At 38.7% G+C, this 12,281-nt stretch overlaps 1 protein-coding gene across 4 annotated transcripts in view; it reads left to right on the forward strand.

Moving 5' to 3' along the window:
* Positions 1-6: 6 nt before the first annotated feature.
* The window catches only part of LOC121044493 (E3 ubiquitin-protein ligase RNF103), a 110,889-nt gene continuing 98,614 nt past the window's right edge, over positions 7-12,281 (forward strand). For 3 of the 4 annotated variants that reach the window (XM_040496842.1, XM_040496838.1, XM_040496841.1), the window contains exons 1-2: positions 7-427; positions 2,640-2,779. In XM_040496842.1, the coding sequence (XP_040352776.1) occupies positions 202-427; positions 2,640-2,779 (366 nt within the window). In that variant the 5' untranslated portion in view covers positions 7-201. Of the gene's footprint in view, positions 428-2,639; positions 2,780-10,018; positions 10,248-12,281 lie in introns of those variants that run through there. The other variant, XM_040496839.1, reaches the window with a different exon arrangement.

Below are 12,281 nucleotides of genomic sequence, written 5' to 3' on the forward strand. Positions count from 1 at the left end.
CCCGTCTCTTCCTCAACCCCGCACAAATAGCTGAACCCCCTGCCCGCGCGGGCCGGCGATGGCGCGACAGTGAGGGCGGCGAGGCCGGACCACGCTGGGATAGTGCCCGCGCCCCGGCGGGCGTGAGCACACACTCCCCCGCTCCGCGCCCCTCTTTTTCGTCTCCTGAGCTCTCTGAGAAGAGAGAAGACGCAGGGGAAGATGTGGCTGAAGCTGTTTTTCCTACTCCTCTATTTTCTGGTCCTGTTCGTCCTGGCCAGGTTTTTTGAGGCCATTGTGTGGTATGAAACTGGCATCTTTGCCACCCAGCTGGTGGATCCGGTGGCGCTGAGCTTCAAGAAGCTGAAGACCATTCTGGAGTGCCGGGGGCTGGGGTACTCGGGGCTGCCCGAGAAGAAGGATGTCCGGGAGCTGGTGGAAAAGTCAGGCGAGTATCGGGCTCCTGTGGGGTCCCCCTCCACCCGGTGTGGGGGGCGACTTGTACTTCCTCGTGCCTAGTGGTTCCCTCAGAATGGGGCATTACCTGGGTGGGTTACGCAGACAACTTCGAGAGCTGTCCAGGCTTTCTGCGGGAAAAAAAAAAAAAAAAAAAAAAGGAAATCCCAGTTTTGAGAAGGGGGCTGGGATTATTTGTGGGGGTGTTGCTGTGTCTTTTTAAGCTGTTTGTTTTTGTTTTTTTTTAAATAACAGATTTAAGTGCAGCTTCTTAGCAATGTTTAGTAAGAAACCATTTTCTTAAAATTAGGGAATGTCAGCCGGTTGCAGACAAACTGGAAAGCATTATTTGTCAGTCGAAATTCCTAAGGATATAAGAGAAGGAAAACCCCAAAACGTTGTCTGTAGATAGCAGTGTTTGTCACGATAATAATAAATAACAATAATAGCATAATAACAGGAGGGAAAAATATCATTGGAATACTTACTATCAAAGAGGCATGTAGGGCTAAGATTTAATTTTTAAATCATGAGGATAAATATCGAGAAAGGGTGAACTGTACAGTATTGGCTTTTCATACTTTAAGTTTGGTGAAAATGAAGTGAGTTTTGTGAATTCCTACCTTGTTTGTATTACTGTCAGGGTTTTTAAAAAAAAATCCTTATGTCTTGGATGTAAACTTTTCTCTTGTAGAAGTCACAGACGCTGCTGCATCACTGTAAATGCTCTGAGACATAGAATTGAAGTAGTACTAAGTGAACATTTGTTTAACATTTTAAAGAAAAATGCGTTGGCCGTAACTGTTGGTTTGGGGAAGGATTAAGTAAGATATATAGTTAATTTTTTTTTCACCCCTGAAGAAAATATATCTTTGTTTAGGTAAACGTACTGGAAGGGGAATGTACTGTAACTAGAGAAAGGCATTCTGGGTTGCTGTAGGAAGCAGTTGAAACTGATGGTTATCTTTTTTGTTGTTTCAAGTAGATCTGCTGTGTCTTTAACAAGGCATTTTGTCCCCTTATTTAGTACTGTATAGCCGTGTAGTGTGATAGACAAGAATACTAACTCCAGAGGAGTTGAGCACTCACATATTTCCAGGTTAAGGGTTATCAAATTTGTATTTCAGTACTGGGGTAGTGATATAAATGTGTAATATTTGCATGTAAACGTGATACTTTTTTATAGAGAAAACATAAAATCGGGTTTTTTTCCTTGCCTCTCGTTTACTGACTGGTTTATGGTAACTTACTTCTACCGTGGGGGCGGGGAATGGGAAATGGAGTAAAGTAGATCCCTAATAAATGAATTTTCTAGGTTCAGAAATGAGAAGTATCTTCACTGCCACAGCCAAATCACTTCTCATGCTAAAAAGTTTAATAACACGTTTTTCTTTTGACTTTTATTTGTGTTGCTTCCTTTGGGCCTAAAAATACTTGTCACTTTGAGTGTACAAAGAATGCACATATCATTTAAAGAATGCACACAGCCTACAAAAATATGACTCAGATCACACCTTTTATAGCAGAGAAGTCTTGGTATAGCAGTTTAACTTTATAATTTAAGTATTCGTTGTAAATGATTTTGCTGCTATCGTGATACAGTGCTTGTTTTCGCATTTAAGACAAAATTAGAATAATTTGACATTAGTGTTTTCCTTTTTACTTGATCATATAAGCTCTCAACTTACACTGAAAGTTTGAGTATGGAGTTTTTTCTTACAGGTAATCTTTTGTATCTAACCTTCAAGTCTTACAGGCCCTATTGCTATTTTAAGCAGGTGGTGATGGCAAATTCTGTAAACCCACTTCTAAATCTTACAAGTCTGAAGTATGTACATCATACTGTTTAAAAATTATTTGAAGCCTGGGCGTGTCACACACAAAACTAAATAATACTGTGATGGCTTTTTGGGCTTACCAGGAAATTAAGTAATTTCCTAATAAATTATGTGATGACCTCACTAGCATGTAAGTTCCACGAGAAGATGGATTTTTGTCTGTTCACTTTTGTCTGACACGTACTAGGTTCTTATGACATACTGGCTGACTGAATCTTAAATGGGTGTATTCAGGTTCTACTCTTCTATAGAGGGAAATGGAAGTCCTGTGACATGATTTTTAACAGTGTGTAATGGAATTAATCATTGAAGTTGGGAAGGTAGGATTTTTGAAATCTTACTGCTGTTACTTTTTTCTTTCTTCAGGTGACTTGATGGAAGGTGAGCTCTATTCTGCACTCAAGGAAGAAGAAGCATCTGAATCTGTTTCTAGTACCAATTTCAGTGGTGAAATGCACTTCTATGAGCTTGTGGAAGACACAAAAGATGGCATCTGGCTGGTTCAGGTATCAGAAGTAAAGTGATAGAAGTAAAATTCTTTTTACCAAAATAGTATTCACCAGCTGGTGACACTTCTATATATTTGTGTCGTGTTTCTTCAACATAACTCAATTCTCATAGGTAGTCTCCAGTATCCTCTTAAAGAGGTCTGCAGACCATGGAAAATGAAGATTGAAGAGTGGGGAGGGGAAGTGTTGGGGAAAGAGGGTTGACTGGTTAGAATCAGCAGAAACAAATCCATTTTGGTCGATGGATCCTCATGAAAGTAAGAAACACACATCTATTCCTTTTGTTGAGTGATTTGCGCTGTTACAGTTTTGATTAACTCCAGTTTGTAATGCAGTAATCCAAAGGATTTTTGTATCTAGAGGAAAAACCCTGAAGTAAAAGTAAGAAAATCCTGCTATTAGGGAAATAGCCAACTTTGTGACAATAGAGGAAAAGATATTGTGGGGACTGGTGGGGAGTGCTCATTACTTTGCTTATGGAATTGATGAGATGATAATTTTAAACCCTAGCTCTTGTGATATCAAAACTGTGAAATTGAGTTAGCATGTTAGAGTTGTAGAGCTATGAAGGGTCTAAAAATTCATCTTTTATGCTTCGTAAAGTGCAGTTTATGCATCATCATTTATGGATTTTTATACAAATTAGAAAAATCAATATTGCATTGAACATCTAATTTCACAGATATTTAGGGCAAGGATAAAGTTATTTAATTTTTTTAAAAATGTAAGTTCATTTAAAATAAAATATCAACCAAATTAACAGCATGATTTTGGCTAAAATTATGATTATTGAATCAGGATCAAATCTCAGGACTCCTGATTTTTTGTCAGCTACTTTTGTCATTTCACACTGGGGTTGGCCAAGTTTGATTCAGGGTATAAAAATCAAAATTGCTTCTTCATATTTCTGAAAACAATGACGTCAAAATATGGTAGAAAAAGCTATGAGCTCAGATGCAGTTAGATGCAGATCTGGCCTTGTCATAGATTTGCAATATGATTATAGATAGATTTTCTGTTGTACCTGACCTCAAATAAAACATATACACCTAAGGAAAATGTAACAGTACTGTGGTCTATGGGGCTAAAGAGTTGAGGTTTGGGAATTCTTCAGGTGATTACGTTGACTGAATATTCATGACTTTCCTTTACATGCAGTTTTCCTGTTGTGTCTGACCTTTTACCTGCCAGATTATCTAATTCAGTAATTTTTAAATTTAGCAAAGGGAGACCCTGGGAGATTATGGATATAGTATATACGTTATCCATCAAATTCTAGTTTATTTCTCTGAATTAATTCGTATTGAAAAATAAACTAGCATCATTAAAGCTTTAATTTATAAGTGAATAGTTAATTCCATTTCCTTTCCTAGATATTCATATCTGATAGTCTGATCAAGAAAGGCTTGTTGGGGGGTGCCTGGGTGGTTCAGTCGGTTGAGTATCCAGCTTTGGCTCAGGTCATGATCTCACGGTTTGAGGGTTCGAGCCTCGCGTCAGGCTCTGTGCTGACAGATCAGAGCCTGGAGCCTTCTTCATATTCTGTGTCTCCCTCTCTCTCTGCCCCTCCCCTACTCACGCTCTGTCTCTCTCTGTCTCTCAAATATGAATAAACATTTAAAAAATTAAAAAAAAAAGACTTGTTGGTTTTGATAATTTTAGTTTTATTACTGAGATTGAGTTGAATACCTGTCCCATTTCCCTATGTTCTCTAAGTGTCCATACACTGAATGATCCCATAGAGATGAATAATTAAGATGCAGAACACCTTCCAAACTTGGAAAAGCCATGTCAAAAGTCTAGAAATTCTTTTGGTATATAGGATTCTGCCTATAAAAAATGAACACATTCTGGTTCACTAACGTGTATTCCTGGCTTACAAACGATCTGCTATTTTCTTTTTTAAGTTTGTTTATTTTTGAGAGAGAAAGAGAGAGAATCCCAAGCAGGTTCTGCACTGTCAGTGTGAAGCACGGTGTGGAGCCCCATCTCATGACCCTGAGATCATACCTGAGTCAGAATCAAGAGTCAGATGCTTAACCGACTGAGCCACCCAGTGCCCTATTTTTTAATGTTCCATTAAATATAACCATGGATTGGGGCGCCTAGGTGGCTCAGTCAGTTAAGTGTCCACCTCTTGATTTTCGCTCAGGTCATGATTTCATGGTGTTTGAGTTCGAGCCCCACATTGGGCTTTATGCCTCAGGTTCTTAGCTGGGTGTGGAGCCTGCTTAAGATTTTCACTCTCCTTCTGTCTCTGCCCTTCCCCCACCTCAAAAAAACCCCCACAAATATAAAAAAGAAAAAAAGATATAAACTCCCTTAAAATATGAAATAGTTTATTTAGCAGTTAGTTGTATGCCAGGCCCTGGAGCTATACCAGGAACATTCAGCAGGCTAAGTCTTTGCTCTCTCAGGCAGTTCACATTCCAGTTGGGAGAGGTAGGCAATAAGTGAGTAAATATTTAATACAACATCAAGTTAGTGGAAAATGCTAAGGAGAAAAATAAACAAGGCAAGGAGTCAGAGAATGGCAAAGAATTCTCTGATAAAGTGACACTTGAATGAAATGAAGAACAAATAATGAATGATAGTGAATGTTAGCATTTAAATTGTAATCACTCAATTCTTTTCCTCTGAAAATATTTTTTAAGCCTCACAGGTATTAGTGATTGAAAAATGGCTTCTAAGAAAAGTGGAATGTGTTTATATGGTTTTCTGTGTGTTAATGGTAGTAGGACACACATTTAATTTTTCCAGTGACCTTCAGGATTTGCACTGATCACCAATGTCTGGCTTATATCCCTTGGAGCCAGTGGCTTACATCTGTCAAACTGGCTGGGCTTAGAAGAACAATCTCTGGCAGGACAACTGAGAAGATTGAGATTGAAACCCTGTCCTCATTCTCAAGTCACCAAGCTAAGCTCATCAGCACAGACATTGGTTTAAACTCTTAAAAGAGGGCTTTTAGTTTTGTTGTTGTTGTTTTGTTTTGTTTTTTAAATTGAAAATGTCTGATAGAAACAAGTATTCTCTTGGTTGCTTGTCATTCTTTCAGCTCAAATCATATTTATCTAATCTCTTGTGAAGGATAACTTAAAGATTCTGTTTTTAATAATTTGAATTATTCTTTCCTATTTATTTTCAAAGAAGCTGACCAATTTTAGTTGGCTCTTTTTTTTTTTTAATTTGTGAGAGTCCATAGATCCCAGCCAGTTCAGTCCTCTTCATATTGCCTTTATTGTAGGTATCCTGTATAAGAAATACTTAAACACATCAGAGTTCTTTCTTTTCCCTCCCATTTTTCTAATATCCTTCCTTACTGCGATGAATTATGGTTTCCTTTTGTATTTATTGAGAAAAAAATGTAGTTAGGCATCATAAAACTGATAATTAGGACATTAGGCTTCGTATGTCATTGAAAGGATGTCTGGATTTATTTAGGGAAAGTATGACTTTTTAAAGTTTATTTTGAGAGAGAGAGTGCACACGAGTGGGGGAGGGGCAGAGAGCGAGGGAGAGCCCTAAGTGGACTGCACGCTCTCAGTGCAGAGCCTAACATAGGGTTTGATCTCACAGATTGTGAGATCATGACCTGAGCTGAAATCAAGAGTTGGTTGCTTAACCAACTAAGCTACCCAGGCACCCCGAAAATGTGACTTTAATAAATGGGTTTATTACTTACCTGTTTCGTCACTTGGTCAGTTCATTATTTTTCTGTAGTGGATTGGTAATCTAGGTTGGTTATCTTTTTTGGTGACATGACACGTGGAATGACACTACACGAGAAGAATAAATTTCTATAAATTACTTAATTTGTATTCCTTTTGAATCTGTCTTCTGTGCAGCTCATGCTTTTATTTGCTGCATGATACATGTTAGTGGTCTTTATGTCTTTCTCTTCTTAATTGTTCTAAAATGTGTTAGTGCTCATGAATTATCCTTACATTAAACCAGAATAGTAGGATGCTCCTTTTCATGTGAAGCTTTTCCACATCTATCCTGTAGTCTCTGTAATATGAAGTGAACAGAACTAATTTCAGTTTTCCAGGCAGCAACACATATGGGACATGTAAGACACCATATAACCCATGGAACAACTAAGTCTTCTTTTTTCTAGCAGTTCTAACAATCTAAGTTTCCCTGCTTTGTTCCTAACCTCTGCTCATATCTTTCATTAGTTATTTATCTTCTAGTATTGTGATTCTTTGATTTTACCACCACCCAGTCATCTGAGTATCACAAATTGAAGACAGTTACTTCCCCTGCTCCCACCCCAGAGAACTCTTGGGCAGATGGGACAGTGGCTAGCCTGAAATGGAAAAGTTAGCATGCGTTGTGGGGTTTATGGGTTTATCCTTATCTTAACGTTTCTATTTCTCTTTTTGACCTTTGTTCAAGGAAGGACTGTGTTATTTGTTCCCTACTGGCTTTATCCCCATCATAAGGAATTTAACGTCACTAGAATTGAGGTAGCAGTGAAAAGCATCACCTGATTTAAAGTAAAACTTTGGGTCAATATTTACCAGAGTATCACGTTACTCTATTTCCTGTTTGGCTAAAAAGAGTTAACAGCTGTTACAAAACTTGTTTATCTTTGTTTCTAGACAAAGCTTTGTTCGGGGAGATTCTAACCCCTTTATTCCTTTCTTGACTCTACTCTAAAGGTAAAATACATGGCAAACCACTGTGCCATTTATTTTGTTCTGGTGAAAAACTTTTATTTCTGTCTAGTAAAAAACTTTTATTTCTGTTTACTCATAAAGAAAGCTAGTGAAGATACCAAAGAAATAATTAAATGCTGTTGAGTTTTGTTTTTTGTCAATCACTTGTCCCCATTTTTTTTATGCTTTTGAATTCATCCATTATTTCTTTTTTTTTAATTTCTTTTTAAATTTACATCCAAATTAGTTAGCATATAGTGCAACAATGATTTCAGGAGTAGATTCCTTAGTGCCCCTTACCCATTTTGCCCATCCTCCCTCCCACAACCCCTCCAGTAACCCTCTGTTTGTTCTCCATATTCAAGAGTCTCTTATGTTTTGTCCCCCTCCCTGTTTTTATATTATTTTTGTTTCCCTTCCCTTATGTTCATTTGTTTTGTCTCTTAAAGTCCTCATATGAGTGAAGTCATATGATATTTGTCTTTCTCTGACTAATTACGCTTAGCATAACACCCTCCAATTCCATCCCTCCCTCCAGTAGCTGCAAATGGCAAGATTTCATTCTTTTTGATTGCCGAGTGATACTCCATTGTATATTTACACCACATCTTCTTTATCCATTCATCCATCGATGGACATTTGGGCTCTTTCCATACTTTGGCTGTTGTTGATAGTGCTGCTATAAACAGTGGGGTGCATGTGTCTCTTCGAAACAGCACACCTGTATCCCTTGAATAAATACCTAGTAGTGTAATTGCTGGGTCGTAGGGTAGTTCTATTTTTAGTTTTTTGAGGAACCTCCGTACTGTTTTCCAGAGTGGCTGCACCAGCTTGCATTCCCAACTTGTCTCCATTTTTAATGGTTTTATACAAGTTGCATGTATTTACTTAAGTTGGTCCGTGATTGAGGCGCCTGGGTGGCTTGGTCAATTTAGTGGCTGACTTTGTCTCAGGTCATGATCTCACAGTTTGTGGGTTCAAGCCCTGTGTCAGGATCTGTGCTGACAGCTTAGAGCCTGGACCCTGCTTTAGATTCTGTGTCTCCCTCTCTCTGACGCTCCCCAGCTCATGCTCTTTCTGTCTCTCAAAAATAAATAAACATTAAAAAAAAAAAAGTTGGTCTATGATTTTGAAAGTAGAAACTCCTTATTAAGATGAAATATTGAGGGGTGCCTGGGTGGCTCAGTCGGTTGGGCGTCCGACTTCGGCTCAGGTCATGATCTCGCGGTCCGTGAGTTTGAGCCCCGCGTCGGGCTCTGTGCTGACAGCTCAGAGCCTGGAGCCTGTTTCAGATTCTGTGTCTCCCTCTCTCTCTGACCTTCCCCCATTCATGCTCTGTCTCTCTCCGTCTCAAAAATGAATAAACGTTAAAATAAATAAATAAATAAAATGAAATATTGAGAGATGCAGAAAATATCACAGCACAGCTCTCCTGTTCTGGGGAGTTGTGTTACTTAATTTAGTCTAGATGCTGTATGGCATCTATGGCAGGTACTCTGATTACTAATAAAACCCACCTGTAAACATTAGGCAAAAATATATGGCTTTTTTTTTTCCTTATACCAGTGTAATACCTATAATACATGTGGAAGGAAATAGACAGTAAACTGAGCCCCAGGTGGGTTTTGGTTTTTTTTTGTGTGTAATTTTAAACTGGACTACACAAGGTGGACATCAGAAAATATGTGCACTTAGCATCACACGCTGTCCAGCGTAGTTCCATGCATGGTATGCTGGAGCCAGCTCATACTGCTTCATGAAGAGTGACTGTTAAGATCTCTTCCCAATTCCATGTTTAGAGATAGCACATTGGTAACTTGAAATTGGCCATATGGGAGTATTTATACCAAGGAAGTCAGCAAGTAATAGAAATCAGAGCTTCCTTTTTCTTCTGGAGGGCTGGTTGTTAAACATGTACCAGCAAACCCACTGGTTTCATCCATTCATCCAACCATCTAACAAATATTTATTGAAATCTAATGTGTGCCAGCTGAACCTTGTGATTAGCACTGAGGGCACAAAGACGAATAACCTATAGCCTGTGTCATAAAACAGCTTACAGTTTGGTTTACTAAAATGTGTAGATCAGTAAAAATCTCAGTATATGATTAACTTTCCCAGCTGAGTTAGATCATCTATATTGATGCTAGCATCTTGAGAGATAAAGAACTCTTCAGACAGTGAAGTGGAACCTGGGAAAATTACGGTAGTTTTTTTCTGGAAAAAGTATATTTCTAAATTCATTGAATTAGAAGTCCTTATGTCTCACTGGGGTCAAGAACATTGATATGTAATTGGATAGCAAAGTACTATTTACACTAGCATTTGTCCAGAAAATATTCCAAATGACAGGTTGCTGGGGAAGGGACTTACAGTAGATGTCAAAAACTTGGTGGCTTTAGAGAATCTGTATAGGCAAAAGTTGAAGAATGAAGTTACTAAGCTGTAAAAAGCAGAAACAGTTTAATTCAGCATGAATATTTAATGAGTACCCAAATGAGTTAGGCACTATACTAGCTGCAGGAGATACAATGGTGAGCCAGTGTGGGGATGCCAGTTAGGCAGATACCCTGGGAAGGGGGAGGGAAAGATTCTTTCACTTCCAGCCTATCCTGCCAAGTCTGTCCCAGACTTGGAACTCAGGCTGTACTTTCATCTAGTTTTTTTCTAGTCTCTGAAAATATTCCCCACAGAGAACACAACATCCTTCCTGAACTGCCGAGGAGTATGTCTCTGCTTTTAATAAGACCAGCAGTGTGAGTGCCACTCAGAATCATCGTGCATACTTTTGGATATGAGCTGTAAGTTGGGAACTCCTACTGGTGTGACCCAGTAGTAATAGGCTTAGAATGTTTGATTGTGCCATGTGACTCAGTCAGATGAGTTATTGTGTGAAGATATTAAAATGTTTAGTGGTGGTTTCATTCAGCCTCTACAAAGTTTAATTTATGCTAGACCTTTAGTTGAGTAATATAACTATATAGAGCATTGGACAGAGCAATTTCTAACTACATAAATATAACTGCAGAGTCAAACAAAATGCTTTCATGCAATGAATGCCTGGGGGAGTTTTCATTTTTGTGTGGCTTTCTCTGTTAGGGATCATTAAACTCTTCAAAAGCAGGTATTAGAACAGCTTGCTGAATAAATAAGGCCCTAGGGGTAAACATTGTCACATACCTGCTTAGATGTTCCCACCTCTGATCACAGACTTGTGTTGTCTGTGCTATAACCAGGAGTGCCTGCTAACAACTGCCTCTCATTCTTACTTCCTCTTCTAGAATTGGAGCTCTTGTAAATCTAAAAGATATGTGTGTGGTGGATAAGATCTTCACTGAAGGATGCCCCCAGACTCAGGGCCATACCTTACATTGACTAAAGCAACCTCTTAACCCCTTGATGCAATGTCATTATAAACACAGACCTGAAATTTTTGGGTTATTTACAGCCTTGATTGGGAAATGGGAATGAAAAGGAAGCTCTTTAGGAAAGAGTTCTTTTAAAAAGTAGGGAGTATGGTGATATGATTGCACAGAGACTTCTCAATCCTTCTCAGTAATCTGGAAAATAAGCTCAAGATTTCTTTGATTACTTGATGAAAAAATGAACTACCATTATTGACCCCCTTTTTTTTTTTAATGCTTATTTATTTATTTTGAAAGAGGGCATGCATACACAAGCATGGGAGGGGGCAGAAAGGGGGAGAGAGAGAATCCCAAGCAGTTTCTGCGCTGTCAGTACAGAGCCCAGTGTGGGACTCGAACTCACGAATCTGTGAGATCATGACCTGAGCTGAGATCAAGAGTTGGATGCCCAACCGACTGAGCCACCCACACGCACCTACCATATTGACTCTTGAGTAGTAGGGAAAAAAAAGAAAAGAAATATCTGCCTTGCTTTATCTTCCTCGTTATTCATGTAAAATATATCCAGCCATTTTGGACCATGAAAAAAACGTGAAAGTAGAGACTTAGTGGGTAACATATAAACCTCAGAAAAAGCTTTCATGTCCTCAGATTGCCCTTTCCCTGATTACCTCCACCATCTGAACATTTAAATAATAACTGGTGTCTCTCTCCCTCAATAAGACCACCTATTTTCACTGAAAAGCACTATCAAAACCATTTGTTTAGTGCCCTAAATTGTGTATGTGTTTGTGTATTTATTAAGCATCAGAGTTGTTACAAAATGTTAGGTGTGTATGTATGTCTCTGTAGATGTGGGGATGATAGTAGCAGTGGTATATGGCAGGGGTTAGTGGACAGTGTTCTGTCTGCACATAAAGTGAATTTCAAGTCACTTGTCACCACCATGTACTCTCTTTCTGCTGCCCTTGAAATTTGTTAGGCTTCCCAGCAGAAAGGCTACCATGAGGTAGCTGGACCGCTCTTGCATCTCCTAGGGAGTGGACTATTGGCACTTATTTCACACACATAACCTGGGATTTCACTTCCTGAAGGCTTTGTGACCATGAAACTGGCCCTTCCTCCCAGGAAGGACCCCAGAGTATTGTGTTGTAATTTTCAATTAGATAACATCAGCTGCATAGCATTTGTGAAAATAAACTTGGCCTATATACCCTGGGCTTAAAATAAATCAAACAGATGGTTCATGAAGACTTTAGACATTTTTGGCTTCCCTTTAAGTTCCCGTTTAGTTGTTTTTGTGGTTTTGTTTTTAATAGATAATTCATTTTTTATTGGTATCTGTGTTGAAGTCCTGCCTTCATTCAAAGCAGGAAGATTAGGGAAGAAAAGGAAAAGGTGTTAACGATTAGAAAAGCCAAGAAAGATGTCATTACACATTTTGAAGGTTAATTTACAGTTTTTTCCTTT

This window comes from Herpailurus yagouaroundi, unplaced genomic scaffold (genome assembly GCF_014898765.1).
Source record: "Herpailurus yagouaroundi ecotype Mexico unplaced genomic scaffold, PumYag 188, whole genome shotgun sequence".
NCBI lineage: Eukaryota > Metazoa > Chordata > Mammalia > Carnivora > Felidae > Herpailurus > Herpailurus yagouaroundi.